General features: G+C 38.5%; 1 protein-coding gene across 1 annotated transcript; it reads left to right on the plus strand.

Annotated features, from left to right (window-relative positions):
- Positions 1 to 1,912: 1,912 nt before the first annotated feature.
- Positions 1,913 to 17,689, plus strand: LOC109614395 (uncharacterized). The gene is made up of 3 exons (XM_059129536.1): positions 1,913 to 9,817; positions 12,198 to 12,575; positions 12,646 to 17,689. Exons 1-3 carry the CDS (start codon positions 1,948 to 1,950, stop codon positions 17,652 to 17,654), a joined length of 13,257 nt encoding a protein of 4,418 aa, XP_058985519.1. The 5' UTR covers positions 1,913 to 1,947; the 3' UTR covers positions 17,655 to 17,689.
- The last annotated feature ends 168 nt before the right edge of the window (positions 17,690 to 17,857 follow it).

The raw sequence follows: 17,857 nt of genomic DNA on the forward strand, positions 1-17,857 counted from the left end.
CAGAGCCATAAAACGTGGATTTTTTAAAGAATTTTCTCAAGGAATTTCAGAGCCATAAAACGTGGATTTTTTAAAGAATTTTCAGAGCCATAAAACGTGGATTTTTTAAAGAATTTTCAGAGCCATAAAACGTGGATTTTTTAAAGAATTTTCAGAGCCATAAAACGTGGATTTTTTAAAGAATTTTCAGAGCCATAAAACGTGGATTTTTTAAAGAATTTTCTCAAGGAATTTCAGAGCCATAAAACGTGGATTTTTTAAAGAATTTTCTCAAGGAATTTCAGAGCCATAAAACGTGGATTTTTTAAAGAATTTTCTCAAGGAATTTCAGAGCCATAAAACGTGGATTTTTTAAAGAATTTTCTCAAGGAATTTCAGAGCCATAAAACGTGGATTTCTTAAAGAATTTTCAGAGCCATAAAACGTGGATTTTTTAAAGAATTTTCAGAGCCATAAAACGTGGATTTTTTAAAGAATTTTCTCAAGGAATTTCAGAGCCATAAAACGTGGATTTTTTAAAGAATTTTCTCAAGGAATTTCAGAGCCATAAAACGTGGATTTTTTAAAGAATTTTCTCAAGGAATTTCAGAGCCATAAAACGTGGATTTTTTAAAGAATTTTCTCAAGGAATTTCAGAGCCATAAAACGTGGATTTTTTAAAGAATTTTCTCAAGGAATTTCAGAGCCATAAAACGTGGATTTTTTAAAGAATTTTCTCAAGGAATTTCAGAGCCATAAAACGTGGATTTTTTAAAGAATTTTCTCAAGGAATTTCAGAGCCATAAAACGTGGATTTTTTAAAGAATTTTCTCAAGGAATTTCAGAGCCATAAAACGTGGATTTTTTAAAGAATTTTCTCAAGGAATTTCAGAGCCATAAAACGTGGATTTTTTAAATAATTTTCTCAAGGAATTTCAAAGCCATAAAACGTGGATTTTTTAAAGAATTTTCTCGAGGACTTTCAGAGCCATAAAACGTGGATTTTTTAAAGAATTTTCTCAAGGAATTTCAGAGCCATAAAACGTGGATTTTTTAAAGAATTTTCTCAAGGAATTTCAGAGCCATAAAACGTGGATTTTTTAAAGAATTTTCTCAAGGAATTTCAGAGCCATAAAACGTGGATTTTTTAAAGAATTTTCTCAAGGAATTTCAGAGCCATAAAACGTGGATTTTTTAAAGAATTTTTTCACTTTTTTTTTTTTTTTTGAAGATTGTTTAAACATTTTTTTTATCCCAATGTAACCTAAGTAGAGGGGACAATTTCTACCCTCTATATTTTTTTTTTAATTTTTTTCTATTAAGATACCTTGGAATCCCTTTATTTTAAGTACCTAGTGTCTTCGTCAATATTTGTAGATAAAAACTTGAGTATTATTGAAGTCTTTTTTTTTAGATTTTTTTTTTCAATTTTTATAAACTACAGGATTTCCCTATAAATATTTTCAAACTATGACATCATGGATTTTTGTGGTCTGCAAAAATTTTAAATCAAAGGAGAGTCATTGCAATTGATTGGCCATCTCCAGGGTTTAAAAAAGAAATACAAAAAAAAAAAAAAAAAAAAAACTAACAAAAACAAAATGTGATAAACCTCCAGTTTGCTGGAACCGCAGATATGAATTAGTTCATGTGTGTGTGTTTTCTAAAGGAACTTAAGCATAAAAATGTATGCCCACATATTGGCATATCAAAAATTTTTGTTTGCAGCCATGAACCCAAACAATACGTTATCGTAAAAAAAGGGGTATTTTTTGTTAGATTGTTATTGTTGCTGTGTTCTGCACATTCAACACTGTGGTGACCTCAAACATTGACTTTAGAATTTTTTGACAGTTTCCCAAAGAAAGTCCAACGGATAAGACCTAAGCATTAAGAAAAAATTAACTATTTTTTAATGGTGTGAAGAAAAAGAAGAGAAAAAAAAAAATAATCGAGTAACGGAAAAAAATGTTAAAATTATTATTTTTACTTTTTTGTGGCGGATTTATTGGGGTCGCAGGTGAGATCTTGTGTCCACCTAACGAAACCTTAGTTCAAGGCAAATGCCGACCCCTGGTGGCCGATGTGTACTGTGACAATGTGAAATGTGGTGAAAATATGAAATGCGATGAATGGAATCAATGCATTTGCCTGGAAGGCTATATGGAATACCTCGATGAAGATGATGGCATGAAAATTAAATGTGCCAATTTGGAGGAGAGTGTTGTGGACTATACTACGGAAAATTTTTTCATTGGTGAAAATTTCGGAAGTGTGGAAAGTGTGAAAAAATTTATTTCAACTCCCGATTTTGGGGAAGTTACTGAAAGTTCCAAAATTGGACAAAAAGAAAAATTAGAAGAGCCACGGGAAAATGTAAAAGAAAATAATTTTGAAAAAGAAAAACTCCCAAAAAATAGTGAAAACCAAATTTCCAACACTGGCCTTAAAAGAGAGGAATATAACAGCAGCCGGTCTCCGGAAAAAATGTTGTCGGAAAAAACTATTTTAAAATCTATTGAAAACGTTTTACCATCCGAAGAAGTGGATGAATATTTTGAACGAAATTCTCCTCAAAATCCTGGGGAAGATTTAGAAATTCAAGGCCGTGAGAAAAATAAAAGTGAAATAGATTTCAAAAATATTGAAAAAGAAAAATTTTCCAAAGACTCCCAAGAACTTGTCGAAAATGGCGCCCAATCGGGGGAATCTTTGACAAATAAAAACGGAAATGCCAGTGAAAACGATATATCAAAGGAAGAAGAGGCAGATGAATTTGAACAAAATTCTCCTCAAAATCCTGAGGAGGAGTCAGAAATTCAAGACCATGAGAAAAATAAAAGTGAAGTAGATTTTAATAGTCGTGAAAGAGAAAATTTAGCTAAAGGTCCCCAAGAAAATTCCAATTCCGAGGATATAGAAAATGGCGCCCAATCGCGAGATTCTTTAAGAAATGAAAACGAATATTCGAGTGAAAACGATATATCATTGGAAGAAGAGGCCAAAGATTTTGAACGAAATTCTCCCCACAATCCTGAGGAGAATTTAAAAATTCACGACAGGGAGAAAATTGAAAGTGAATTAGATTTCGAAAATCGAAAAACAGAAAATTTCTCCAAACGCCCCCAAGAAAATTCCAATTCCAAGGATATAGAAAATGGCGCCCAATCGCGAGATTCTTTAAGGCATAAAAGCGGATATGCAAGTGAAAGCGATATGTCATCGGAAGAAGAGACGGAAGATTTTGAACGAAATTCTCCTCCAGATCCAGAGGAGGATTCAGAAATTCAAGATCGTGAGAAAAATAAAAGTGGAGTAGAAAATCGAGAAACAGAAATTTTTTCCAAAGGACTCCAAGAAAAATCGAAAGATCCTCAGCCTATCCTCAAGGAAAATAAAGTTGAACATGGCGCCCAATCGGGGGATTCTTTGACAACAGAAAAAGGATATGCAACAGAAATTTTTTCCAAAGGACTCCAAGAAAAATCGAAAGATCCTCAGCCTATCCTCAAGGAAAATAAAGTTGAACATGGCGCCCAATCGGGGGATTCTTTGACAACAGAAAAAGGATATGCAAATGAAAACAATATATCATCCGAAGAAGGAGCGAATAATTTTAAACAAAATTCTCCTCAAAATCCTGAAGAGGATTTAGAAATTCAAGACCGTGAGAAAAATAAAAGTGAAGTAGATTTTGAAAATCCGGAAATAGAAAATTTCTCTAAAGGCTCCCTAAAAAATGCCAACGATCCTCAGCCTACTCTCAAGGAATATACACTCGAACCTATAGAAAATGGCGTCCAATCGGGGGATTCTGTGACGAATGAAAACGAATTTTCGAGTGAAAACGATATGTCATCGGAAGAAGTGAAGGAAGATTTTGAACGAAATTCTCCTCAAAATCCTGGGGAGGATTCAGAAATTCAAGACCGTGAAAAAAATAAAAGTGAAGTAGATTTCGAAAATCGAGAAACAGAAAATTTCTCCAATGGCCCTCAGAAAAATTCCAACGATTCTCAGCCTACTCTCAAGGAATATACACTAGAACTTATTGAAAATGGCGCCCAATCGGGGGATTCTTTCAGGAAAGAAAACGGACATGCCAGTGAAAAAGATATATCATCCGAAGAAGAAACGAATGATTTTCAACGAAATTCTCCTCAAAATCCTGAAAAGGATTTAGAAATTCACGACAGTGAGGAAAATAAAAGTGAAGTAGATTTCGAAAATCCAGAAACTGAAAATTTCTCCAAAGGTCCCCAAAAAAATTCGAAAGAACCCCAGCCTACTTTCAAGGAATATACACCCGAACATATGGAAAATGGCGCCAAATCAGGAAATTCTCTTCAAAATCCTGGGGAAGATTCAGAAATTCAAGACCGTGAGAAAAATAAAAGCGGAGTAGATTTCGAAAATCGAGAAATTGAAAATTTCTCCAAAGACCCTCAAAAAAATTCCAACGATCCTCAGTCTAATCTCAAGGAAAATATAACCGAATATATAGAAAACGGCGCCCAATCGGGGGACTCTATGACAAATAAAAGTGCAATTGCAGAGCCCGAAAGCTATAGGGACCACGAAAGCCATATTGAAAAAATGCAGGTGTCCCCGGAGCAGAATCAAGAAATCCCCAAAAAATTCGGGGAATATGAACATCCCACAACTACATCTCAAAAGGAAGACAAGGACATTGAAAATCCCATTGATCTGGAAACTGAGGTCGTGTCAGATGATGATGAGAGGAAAATATCAGATGGAAAACCTAAGGAAAATCAGGAATTAAAAATGGCCAACCCTGCCGATGAGAAGTTGCCAAGTCCGGAAAATAATGAAGAGGATATTTCCAAACAAGAACTGGACTTAGGTTCCAATAATTTTTTGGGAGAGGAATTTGTAACCCCACCAAGCTCCGAGGAGTTTAAACCAAATCTGAAGCTTAATGAAAATATTGAAAGTCGTTTTCAATTCCCTGACCCAAGTTCGGCTACAAATAAAACTTTGGATGAGGAAAACGAGAGGCCATTGGCTCCGTCCGATGTTGAAGTAAAACATGAAAAAGCCAACGAAAACCAAGAACCGGCCATTTTGTTTTCAGCAATTCAAAATGAGCCAGGATCTGTAGCATTTTCTCCGAAATCTGAAAATTCTCGAAACGAAAAATCTTTAGAGCCTACAAATGATAGCAAAATTCCTACAACAACAACAACAACAACTTTGGAACCCAAAAATCTCCACCTCATTAACTTCGAAGAGCCCTTAGTAGGAGATGCCCAGAAAATTCCCTCCGAGGTTGGCCATGAGTTAATAGTTCCCTATAATGCTAAGCCGCAGATTTTTAGTGAAATTTCTGAACTTGAACAATTGCCAAATGCAACAGAGAGTTCAAGATCCGTAGCTCTGGAAACAAAAAATTGGACCAGCTCAACACAAAGATCCACATCCGGTGAAGACATATCAGACTCTAAAAAAGGTCACGAGACGGATCAGAATCGACATGATGAAAAGAGATCAGATACCATAACTTCTGAGAGAGGAACAGAATATCGGAGCAGCACAACGGAAGTAAATCCAAGCGGGGTATCGCAAGCCAATGTCACAACCGAAGGAGAATTTAATGGAGAGTCAGAAGAGAATCAGAGTCGAAATGAAGAAGAGAGACCACATTCCATGTCACTGGGGCGGGGACAGATTAAAATAAAAGAATATAGTTCTACTACCAGTACAACTGAAAAGAATCTGAGGAGCCTTGACGAATCCAGTGTGCCATCCGAAGGAGAACTTCATGAAATATTTGATGAAAACCAAGGTGGAATTGAAAAGGGTAGCCGATCCCCCACGGCATCGCAAAGTGAAAAAGAAAATGCTTCGAAAGAGAAGGGACAGATTCCAAATGAAGAAGAGAGATCAACTATCATTGCTTCGGAGAGAGAAAGAGAATATAGGCCCAGCATTACTGAAAAGAATCTGAGAGGCCTTACCGAAATCAATGTGCCCTCCGAAGGAGAACCTGATGAAAGCTTGAATGAAAACCAAAATGGAATTGAAAAGGAGCGGCGATCTTTCACAGCATCTCCGGGTGAAAGAGAAGATACTTCGAGAGAGTTGGAGACGACTGATGAAAGAAGTGATTCAGCTGAGAATTTGGATGATGTTGAAGTGTTGTCGGAAAAACTAAATCGTTTCGTTGGCAGCCAAATGACAATGCCTGAAAATTACAAAGATCACGAAAATGAGGAAGATAATTCGGAAGAGAAACAAAATCACGGGCAAAAGGAGAGAACATCTCAGAACGAATCAGAAATAGGGAGAGAATATTGGCTTAGCACAACAGAAGCAGTCTCCGAAAAAATTTCGATGGAAAAAAATGTTGGATTGGAAGAAAAATTCAATTCAGATTCTCATCTCCCTGAAAGATACACTCTGGGGGAGGTAGAGAGCAGTAAAGGCTCCTCTGAAAAAATTGATGACGTCAGAGTGGTAGCTGAAGAGCCAAGTGCTTTTGTTGGCAGTACAACGAATATACCCCAAGATTTCAGAGAGAAAGAAAGTTTGGGAGCGGAACCAAGTCAACAGGAAGGAGAGAGTCTCCATTCCACAGCCTCGGAATTTGAAAGAGAACTGGCAGAGATAAGTAGTAATAAATCTCCCAAAGAAAACATTGCGTCTAAGGAAAAATTCGTCAACTCCGATTTTATTCTCCCTGAAAGTGTTGCTCCCGAGAAGTCGGCGACCAGTATTGATTTCTCGGAAAATTCAAAGGAAAGGACGCAAGATTCCAAAAATTATTCGGAAGAGAAACAATCTCAAGAGAAAGAAGAGAAAACATCTTCCACAGAATCTGAAATAGGAAGAGAATATTGGCATGACACAACAGAAGGACTTCTCAATAGATTTTCGATCGGAAGAAATGTTGGATTAGAAGAAAAATTGAATTCGGACTCTAGGCTCCCGGAAAGAAAATCTCTAGGAGAGTTTGAGACAAATGACCAAAATTTTTCGACAGATAATCAAAGTCAACAGGAGAGCCCCTCATCCACAGCATCTGATAGCCAGAGAGAACAATTACCTCGCACAACTGACAATATCCTAGAGGAGGAATTTCCATCTAAAGAAAAAATCAATTCGGATTCTAATCACCCTGAAAAAAATACTCTGGCAGAGATGAAGAAAACTGAAGGCGTCACTGATTCGAATTTTTTGAGAGAGCCAGAACACGATTCCTCGGAAAATTTCCATGACATCGAAGTGTTGTCTGAAAATCAAAATGGTTTTGTTGGTAGCCAACTGAAAATGTTGAATGTTTCCAATGCTGAGGAAATCGGCGTAGAATCGGAACCACAAAACAATTCCCAAGAAGTTGATTCAAATGGAAATTTCGCTAAGGACCAGCATCCGTCATCTTCATTGGATGTCGATGAGAAAAAAGTCAAAGGAAAAATCTCCCAAATTCATGAGGAGGCTTCAATGTTTATGGAAATGGACAAAAGAAACGGCATTGCCGAAGAAATTCAGGATCTTCATAAATCAAGAACCTCCAATCAATTGGCTGTTGAAAACCCAGAAAACTTCGGTGGGGAGGCAGTGATAGACAAGCATTTGGATGTCGGAGAGCAGAATGAAAGACCGATGGCAGAAATAAATCCCAACAAAAATAACAACAATGAAGGGTATTCCGATCAAGATTCAAAACCAGGCCATGACACCTATCAAATTCGAGAAGATATTCCAACTGAATTTGAAAATGACCCTTCTCCGGAAGCTACTAGAGAATGGGAGAGAGAAAAACAATTGCCGGAGAGTAACTTTAAAAAAATCCAAAACAAAGAAAATAATTCTCAAATGCAGAGAGAACTTCAGAGCGAACATTTTACCACGATCTCTAGTCTCGAACACCAAAGTGAGTCCGAACGTAAAGAAACTTCGACCTCCAGTCTTCAACACCAAAATGAGCCAGAACATAAAGGAACTTCTTCGCCAGATGGAAAAGAAAGACAATTTGTGGATCAGTATTCAACCACCAGAAGTCATGAAACCCAAACCGAGCCTGAACCCAAAGAAACATTATCCTTAAATGGAAAAGAGAGAGAATTTAAAAGTCAAGATTTAACCCCAACCTCCAGGCTTGAACATCAACAAGATCCTGAAGTTCACGACAAAAATGAGAGTTTAGATCATACAAAAACCTTGGAACTCCAGCATCAGAAAGCCCCTGCAATCACTCACAATTATTTCAAGAGCGAAGACCCAAAAAGCCCAGGAAAAGAGGAGGAAAATCCCGATACAACAATTACAACAACATCTACATCAAGCAGGGATGGTAATTTCACGGAAACATCTACGAAGACCACCAGCGAAGAAATAAACTCCTCCTCCACCCAAGAAGAATTTGTAGATCCTTCAACTGGCAAGGATGAGTCCCTAGAATTTATAAAAAATAATCCATCTCAAATATTCGCTCAAAATGCTTCACAGGACCTCAAAGATCAAAATGCTATCAGCGAAAATAATATGAGGAGCGAAAATGTCCTCCAAGGAAATGGAAAAACAATTTCACCACATTATCCCGAGAAAGCCCATCAACAAGAAAGTCCTGTCCACCAAGAAGATTCATCTAAGAAAGCCGATTGTGAGGATATTATCTCATCCTCCCAAGAAGAAGATGTGGATTCTTCAATTGGCAAAGATGAGTCCCAGGCATTTATAGAAGATATTCCATCTCAAATATTTGCTCAAAATACTTCACAGGACCTCAAGGATCAAAATGCCATCAGCGACAAAAATATGAAATTTAAAGAAGGTAACCACAATATTATGATCGGAACCAAAGTGGAGTATATACCCCAAGATAATGTGACAACAATTTCACCACAATATCCTGATAATGGCCTTCGTCTGGAAAATACCGACCACCTGGAGAGTGATATAGAAAATGGATTGTCCACGGAGGAGCACAAGGATCCCGTTATTTCGTCTTCGTTTAATGACAATGTCCAGAAGCCAACAATTTCCTTACAATATCCTGAGGATGTCCTACCACAATATGCCGAGAAAAATCTTCGTCTGGAAAATACCATCCACCAAGAAAGTGAAACAGAAAATGGAATTTCCTTGGAGGACAAGCACAAGGACCCACAATATCCTGAGGATGTCCTTCCACAGTATCCTGAAAAAACCCTTCGTCTAGAAAATACCGACCACCAGGAAAATGAAACAGAAAATGGATTGTCTATAGATGACCACAAGGACCCCTTTATATCGCCTTCATTCAACGTCGGTATCCAGCAGTCAACAATTTCTCCACAATATCCTGTAAATGTCCTTCCACAATATCCTGAGAAGGAGCTTCGCCTGGAAACTCCCGCCCACCAAGAAAGTGAAACAGAAAATGGAATTTTCTTGGAGGACAAGCACAAAGACCCAAAATATCCTGTGGATGTCCATCCACAATATCCTGAAAAAGAGCTTCGCCTGAAAACTACCGCCCACCAGGAAAGTGACACAGAAAATGGAATTTCCATGAAGGATAAGCACAAGGACCCACAATATCATGAAGATGTCCTCCCACAATATCCTCAGAAAGAGCTTCGTCTGGAAAATACCGCTCACCAAGAAATTGAAACGGAAAGTGGAATTTCCATGGAGGACCATAAGGACACCTTTATTTCCAAAATACCAAATTCCAGCCATTTTACCTCTTTGTCCAATGACTCAGAGGAAAAATCCCCAGAAGAAGATACTTCGGAACTTGAAAATAGTTCTCAGCCTGAGGTTCTCCCAAAAATTGGAGGTGGTGGAAATTCGGAAATTACCCCCCAAAAATCGTTACCACCAACTACAGGTGAGTGGAAAACTAAATATTCCCAAGATTACACTATGCAACACAAAAAATAATTTCAGTAAAATTGAGTAGATTATGAAAGGAAAGCAACAGAGGGGGAGGGGGGGGGGTGGGTAAATACTACTTCCATACTTTTTTTTAAATTTTCAGATCAAGATTCCTGGGAATCCTGGCAATTTAGGTATCCGTCCGTCTGTTGTTTTAAAACCCGATAAAGTCCGCATTATTTAGTATAGAGCTTTGAAATTTGGCACAAAGGTTAATATTATATTCCAGATGGTTAGTATTGAAAATGGTCCACGGTTAGATATAGCCCCCATGTAACGGTACCTCCCGATTTTCGGTGTTTTAAAGGTTCCTGCCTCATAAGGAGAAAATTGACATTTAGGTTTCTCCAAAAGTCTGTTCTCTCCTTGCAGAAAAATATTCGCTACTGGTCCACTTATTGGTATAGCCCCCATATAAGGGTACCTCCCGATTTTTTGTATTTTGAAGGTTTCTGCCACAATTTCCAATGAAATTAGGTGAAAAGTGAGATTTAGGGGTCTCGGTAGGCCTTTTTTCTCCTTCCAAAAAATATTCGCTACTGATCCACTTATTGGTATAGCCCCCATATAAGGGTACCTCCCGATTTTTTGTATTTTGAAGGTTTCTGCCTCAATTTCCAACCAAATTAGGTGAAAAGTGAGATTTAGGGGTTTCGGTAGGTCTTTCTTCTCCTTCCAAAAAATATTCGCTACAGGTCCACTAATTGGTGTAGGCCAAATAGAACCGTACCTACAGATTTTCGGTATTTTAAACATTTCTGCCATAATTCCCAACGAAATTAGCTGAATATTGATATTTGGGGTTCTTGGTAGGTCTATTCGACCCTTGTGAAAAAATGTTCTCTAGAAGGCCACCAATTGGTATAACCTCCATATAACTGTACCTCCTGATTTTCGGTATTTTTAAGATTTCTGCCACAATTTCCAACCAAATTAGCTTAAACTTAACAATTGAAAGTTTTGAATGGTCTGTTCTCCTCTTGCAAAAAATGCTCGCTACAGTTCCACCAATTGGTATAGCCCCCATATAACGGTACCTCCCGACTTTCGGTATTTTGAAGGTTTCTGCCACAATTTACTACCAAATATGCTTAAACTTAAGAATTGGGGGTCTTTAATGGTCTGCTCTCCTCTTGCGAAAAAAAGTTCGCTAGAAGCCCACCAATTGGTATATATATAAGGGTACCTCTGGATTTTCGTTATTTTAAAAGTTTACGCCACAATTTCCCACCAATTAGCTGAAAATTTACATTTGGTGGCCTTGGTAGGTCTGTTCGCCCCTTGCGAAAAAATGTTCGCTAAAAGCTCACTAAGTGGTATAGCCTCCATATAACGGTGCCTTCCGATTTTCGGTATTTTAAAAGTTTCTGCCATAATTTCCAACCAAATTAGCTGAAAATTGACATTTGGGAGTCTTGGTAGGTCTGTTCGTCCCTTGTAAAAAAATGTTCGCTAGAAGCCCACCAATTGGTATAGCCGTCTTATAACGATACCTCCCGATTTTCGGTATTTTCAAGGTTTCTGCCACAATTTCCAACCAAATTAGCTGAAAATTGACATTTGGAATTTTTTCACAAAGGGCGAACAGACCGCCCTTTGTGAAAAAATGTTCGCTATAAGCCCACTAATTGGTATAGCCCCCATATAACGGTACCTCCCGATTTTCGGTATTTTGAAGGTTTCTGCAGCAATTTCCTAACAAATTAGCTTAAACTTAAGAATTGGGAGTCTTTAATGGTCTGTCCTTCTCTTGCGAAAAATGCTCGCTACAGGTCCCCTAATTTCTATAGCCCCCATATAACAATATTTTCCGATTTTCGGTATTTTGAAGATTTCTGCCGCAATTTCCAACAAAATTAGGTGAAAATTGAAATTTGGGGTTCTCGGTAGGTCCGTTCTTTCCCTAAAACAAATATTCGCTACAAGTCAACTGATTGGCATTGCCCCCTTTAGGACGGTACCTCCCGATTTTCGGTATTTTGAATGTTTCTGCCACAATTTCCAACCAAATTAGATGAAACTTAACATTTCGAATTCTCGGTAGGTCTGTTCTCTCCCTGCAAAAAAATGTTTGCTTCGGATCCACTTATTGGCGTAGTCCCCACATTACCTCCCGATTTTCGGTATTTTGAAGGTTTTTGCCAAAATTTCCAACCAAAATTGGATGAAACTTGAAAATTGGGGGTCTTGAAAGATCTATTCTCTTCCTGCGGAAAATATTCGCTACAACGGTACCTCCCGATTTTCGGTATTTTGAAGATTTCTTCCACAGTTAGTTCTACTGGACCCAAAATTGTACTTTATTTCATTAAGAGATTTTATTTTTTTAACAGCAGATCCTTCAAACTTTGAGATGAACGCTGGCGCTGCAAACTCTGCTGGAAGATTGGTTCCGACTACTGCAAATCCTCATCTTCAAAATTCCACAAAATCTCGAGGCATTGTGACAAATGTAAAAGTCACAACTCTGGGCCCAGATTCCCATACATCCAGGCCTATAGATCCCGCAGCTGTAGGGAAGTCTACTACAGGGTCTCCCATTCATAAATCTCAAGGTACTTCAAGCAAGGAAGATGACTATAAAAAAGAACTTGCTTTGGAAAACGCCGTGGTGGTGAAAACCGCATCCAAAGACACATCGAATAATCCTGGGAACAGCGGGGGACACCAAATTCTGACAGATGCCTCCGGGGAGAACACTGTTCCCGTGGGTAAGAATAATTTTTCTTTTGTAGAGACAACAATTTCAATATTTTTTCTCTTCTGGTGTGGGTAATGTAGGTACGGAGACAGGATCAACGAAGGGCTATGATATGCCTAAGGATAATAATAGAAATCATGCCGATTTTGTGGAAAATCCTATTCCAATAGAGGATGCAAAGTCTCCTTTCAATAATCATGAATCTGGAGTGAAGTATTACCAAGAAGAGGACGACGACGAAACTGAAATTACAACACCCACATCGGGATCCTCAGTGACGGCTGTTCACAATCTTGAAGAGACCCAAATAAGAACACAGACCCCCGAACCAATTGTTACTGGAAAATTCGGTATATACATACCCGAGGATGATATGACCAATTCCCAAACGGAAAAGCCAAGGGAAATTCTTCCCTCAGAATCCTTGATAAGTGAGGGAAATATCTTAGTCATTCATGATTCTTACAACCGGCCTAAGCCTCTGCCTACTACAGCTGGTCCAATTTTGAATGCTAGCAAGGAAATGCCTAAAAGCATGCAGGAGAAACCATCTACTAAGAGAAAGACGAACAAGGAAATCGCTGAAAATTCGAATGCTTACCCAAAACTAGATACCGAAGCTCAATATACTGTGGCGGTGGTACCTAACGTACCGTCAAGAAATCATAAGGCAATTTCAAATACAACGCCTAAAACTATGCAGCAGTCATTGAACACAGAGCAGATATCATCAAACCAGTATAAAAAGAAGCCAGGATTGGCTTCCATAGATCCTAATGCCGCTTCCCAGACTAGTTCCAAACCAAAGACAACAAATTTAAAATCTGATCTGGATGACCACAAGATGGAGAGCTCAACAGAAACTATGCCCAACGGCTTGAATGCTTCTCATCCCAGCATAAAAGGAATGTCATCCGAAGAAGTAAATCCTGCAGATGTAGCTAAAATTTTAGATGAAACTTTAGCTGTAATTGATGATAAATCGCAGACTCCATCAACGGAATCGGTCCTGATGACCACAAGAAATGTTCCGGTTGGTAAGATTGCCTCGCTTTCAGAAGAAGAGAAAAAGGAAGAATTTTCCGGAAACGCTATCTCAGTCTCTCTCAATCTTCATAACTCTAATAAAACTTCTTTGGAATTAAATCCCAAATATTTTGGTGAAAACGTAAAGGAGAATTCAAATCAGACAGCTGATGATGCTCCTAAAAATATGCTACACATTTCAAACAAAAATACTGAAATGCCAATGGATAGGACGCATTTAGCTTCCACGGAATCAGCGCTGTTGGAAAATGAAGAATCTTCTCAAGTAAATAGTACGTCTGGGATGTTTGCCCCACATGAAATTGAGTTCAAGACCTTCAATAAATCTATTTCAGAATTCGCGCCCAAAAGTATGCCTCACATTGTAAATGGACATCCAATATCTGAGATACAAACCTCTTCAACGGAATCGAGTGCATTGCAGGAAAGAGAATTTTCCTCTGAGGAAGAAAATTTGAATTCGAATACTAACGGCTCTTTAACACAAGATTCCGAAGCCCAGGTACCAATGGACCACGGTTCTGTAAAAATTGATAGCCATGGATCCAGTACAGTCAAAAATGAGACACTTGAAAATGAGCTTCAAACTTCAAACGCAAATTCCAATGAAAGCATAAAGACCAAAGCAGGAAATCAAGATTCCGATTCTACCATAGAAATAGCGAATACCTTACCCAGAGTCCCGCTATCTCAAAATGGCGATTCACAACTACGAGGAAATGAAATGATGTCTAACTCAATTATCGGCAATGGGGATGAGAAGAAAATTGCATTTGAAGCTGGCAGAAATTCCCCGACCACAGTAAGCCCTAAGGATAGTGATTCGTCCTCAAACTCAAGTTCCAGTGCGCATTTCGTACCAGAATTTAAATCGTTCTTCAATATTTCACAACATGGAGAAGAGAATTCCAAGTCAAAGGATACCGAAGACTCCAGTTCAGAAATGCAAACAACTCTGAAGCCTGAGAATTATGATCTCCTTTTGGAGAAAACCCTCAAAGTTGAGCCATATTCAGGAACTCTCAATGCCAAAAATGCCGACGACTTTAGTTCAGAAAAGATTGTCAACTTCGCAACAACTGAAGCTGAAGAGCTGCTGGGTGAGAAAAATCCTCCAGAGTTAATATCTAATGTCTCTGACCACGGAGAAAGGTTCACATCGACAACAATGGAACCTGAAGATTTTCTGGGGGAGAAAAACCATCTGGAGCCCAATAATAATGCCTCAACACCTGAAGACTCCCATTACGAAGAAAATCTCACCACCACAACAAACGAACCCGGGACAACGTCTCCAACGACTGCAGAGGCCTCTGTGCCACTGCGAATTCCCACATATTTAAATGCCGAAAATCCTCCCAAAGATAATGCCAATGGAAATGACAATTCTTCGATTGGGTCTACTGGCCAAAATTTAGATTCTCAGGCCACGGAATTTACCAGCCCAGGAATCGAGGAGATCATTTTAATTAATGCAGAAAATCCACTCAAAAATAATTCCCATGGAGATGAATATTCTTTAATTGGATCCACTGGCCAAAATTTAGATAATCAGATCTTAGAACTCACCACCTCATCTATTGGCCCAAAAGTCAAGGAGAGCAATTTAATTAATACAGAAGATCCACTCAAAAATAATTCCCTTGGAGAAGAATCCACAAGCCAACATTTAGATAATCAGGCCTCAGATCTCACCACCCCCTCTATTGGCCGAGAAACCAGGGAGAGCAATTCCATTGATGAGAGCAACAGGGGAGACAAAAATGCCAGCACAATTTGGAGAGAAATCACACCACATACTGAAGATACTTCAGGAGAGAACTCTTCCTCCAACGCCATTACAGAGCACCAAAAAGTCACAGCTACAGAATTCGACCTCGCCCAAAGGTTGGAAACACATTTTGCCACAGACAGGGAAACTAATAAAAATTCAGACCATTCGCTTCCGGATTTATTCAGTACTACAACCACAAATGATTTTCAATCTGAAGATATTGCTGGCAGAGCTTCAACAGAAGACTCGAAGGTTCAAAAAGTTGAACCCAAGACCTTGGGGGAAATGGCAGGTCATTTTTCCATGGATATAGATTTTGATGAAATTCCGGGCACTACAACTTCACACGAAAACACACAAGAGGAGGTCATTGATTCCAAATCCGCAAGAGGAAATTCTCAGCAATTTGAGACCTCAAGTGATGTCGCGGAGAACTCAAAGAATTCGAAATCGAGAAATGCGTTCGAAGGAGTTACAAGATTGTCAGCGAACATTTCTAAGGGGCTCGAAAATAATCTGACTTTAGAGGAATTTGGAACTTCAACATCCAAAATATCTGTGAAATTACCGATCAATTTAACATCTGATCAGACTTTGAAGGAAGTTGAAACTCCAAAAATATCTGAGGAATTACCTATCAACCCAACATCTGATCAGGAGTTGGAGGATACCTTAACTTCGCCTACCACTCCGCATACCAATGAAGACATCTTCGAAATGTTCAACAACAAAAATCGATCCGATGAGAAGACTGAGAACTCTTTGGAAAGTAATTCCTCAGGGGAGGCAGGGTCTTCGTCCTTGTCATCGAAAACACACAATTTTGACACAACAACGACATCTATATTTGATAAAATATTCAAACAGCTCAACTTTTCTGATGCGGATACCAAGGAGATTGAGAGTAATTCCTCGGAAAGTAATTCCTCAAAGGAGGCAGCTTCTGCGTCCTCGTCATCGAAGACAGATAACTTTGATGGGTATGACACGACAGCGACATCTATATTTGAGGAATTGTACAAAACATTTAAGCAACAGGACAGTTCTCCTAGTACGGAAACCAAGGAGATTGAGAAGTCTTCGGAAAGTAATTCCTCAGATGAAGCAGCTTCTGCGTCCTCGTCATCGAAGACATATAACTTTGATGACTATGACACAACAGCGACATCTATATTTGAGGAATTTTACAAAACATTTAAACAACAGGGCAGTTTTCCTAATACGGATATTAAGGAGATTGAGAAGTCTTCGGAAAGTAATTCCTCAAAGGAGGCAGCTTCTTCGTTCTCATCATCTGAGCCACACAATTTAGATGAGTATGAGACAGTAACGACCTCTATATTTCAGGAATTGTACAAAACATTCAAACAACAGCACAACCTTTCCGATACGGAAAAACAAAAGCCTCCTCCACAGACAACAACAGAGAGGACAGGGAACTTTTCAGGGACTGACAATCAATCAAAAAATCAGACCACCACTGCCCTACCTCTTTCTGAGGGAACTTTGGAAGGCCAGCAAGGCACTTCAAAGGAAGATAAAAATTCCTGGACAAACGCAGGCAACACTGAAGTTCTAAATGTAAATGAAACTTCTCTCAGTGGCGGAGAGAATTCAGACAAAGAAACCATCTCTTCGAATGCCAACAAATACAACACTGAAGAAAATGAGACAACGGTGAGAAATAATCCCAACAAAATTCTCATTGGCAAAACTCAAAAAGAGAGAGAAAAAATTCTTAAAGAGAGTGGAGCATACGAAACAACTACCACAGAATACAACTTAGAAAATAACAACAACACTACCTCCACTACCAAGCAAAGCAACCATTCAAAATTAACAACTGTTCTGCGGTCAAACACCACAACCCTTCCGCCTATACACGCCAAGGAGGCAAATCATATTCCCAAAAATCGCCGGAAACCCATTATGACTTATGCTCCGCCGCCCAATGAAAATGAGCATGAAAACACTACACGATCTAACGACCTGGCGGATTATTGTTTAAAGCCGGAGAATATTTGTTCGCCACTGTGCTGTGGTGAAAATACTGTCTGCAGCAGTCAACAGGGTTGCCAATGTCGGGAGGGATTTAGGGAAATGGCTGGGGAAAACAGAACAAGGAAGCATTGTGTAGCTGTCAGCGCGGAACCCCATAAAATACCATCTTCATATATTTTCATTGGTGTCATTTGTTTAATTTTAGCTTTAATTTATATGAGTGTAAAATATTTCAATGTTACTCAGGTCGGTAGGCATAATGTTTGAACCTAGAATTAGAAGTTCCTTTAATTTATACGTGTAAATAAGAATTAAGTTTAGAATTTTTTTAAATAAAATAATTTTAAATATTTAATAAAAAAACTTTGGAAATTACTTCGGAGGGAGGGATTTTGAAAGAATTCCCAACAAGGATTTATAGAGCCATAATCGCGGATTTGTACATAATTTTTAAGCCAGGAATAGAAGAG

This window comes from Musca domestica, unplaced genomic scaffold, assembly GCF_030504385.1.
Source record: "Musca domestica strain aabys unplaced genomic scaffold, Musca_domestica.polishedcontigs.V.1.1 62, whole genome shotgun sequence".
Classification (NCBI taxonomy): domain Eukaryota; kingdom Metazoa; phylum Arthropoda; class Insecta; order Diptera; family Muscidae; genus Musca; species Musca domestica.

Coding starts and splice junctions, on each gene's coding strand:
- LOC109614395 (XM_059129536.1), top strand. CDS start 1,948: ATGTTAAAATTATTATTTTTACTTTTTTGTGGCGGATTTATTGGGGTC. Junction 9,818..12,197: donor ATCGTTACCACCAACTACAG/GTGAGTGGAAAA, acceptor TTTTTTTAACAG/CAGATCCTTCAAACTTTGAG. Junction 12,576..12,645: donor GGAGAACACTGTTCCCGTGG/GTAAGAATAATT, acceptor TGGGTAATGTAG/GTACGGAGACAGGATCAACG.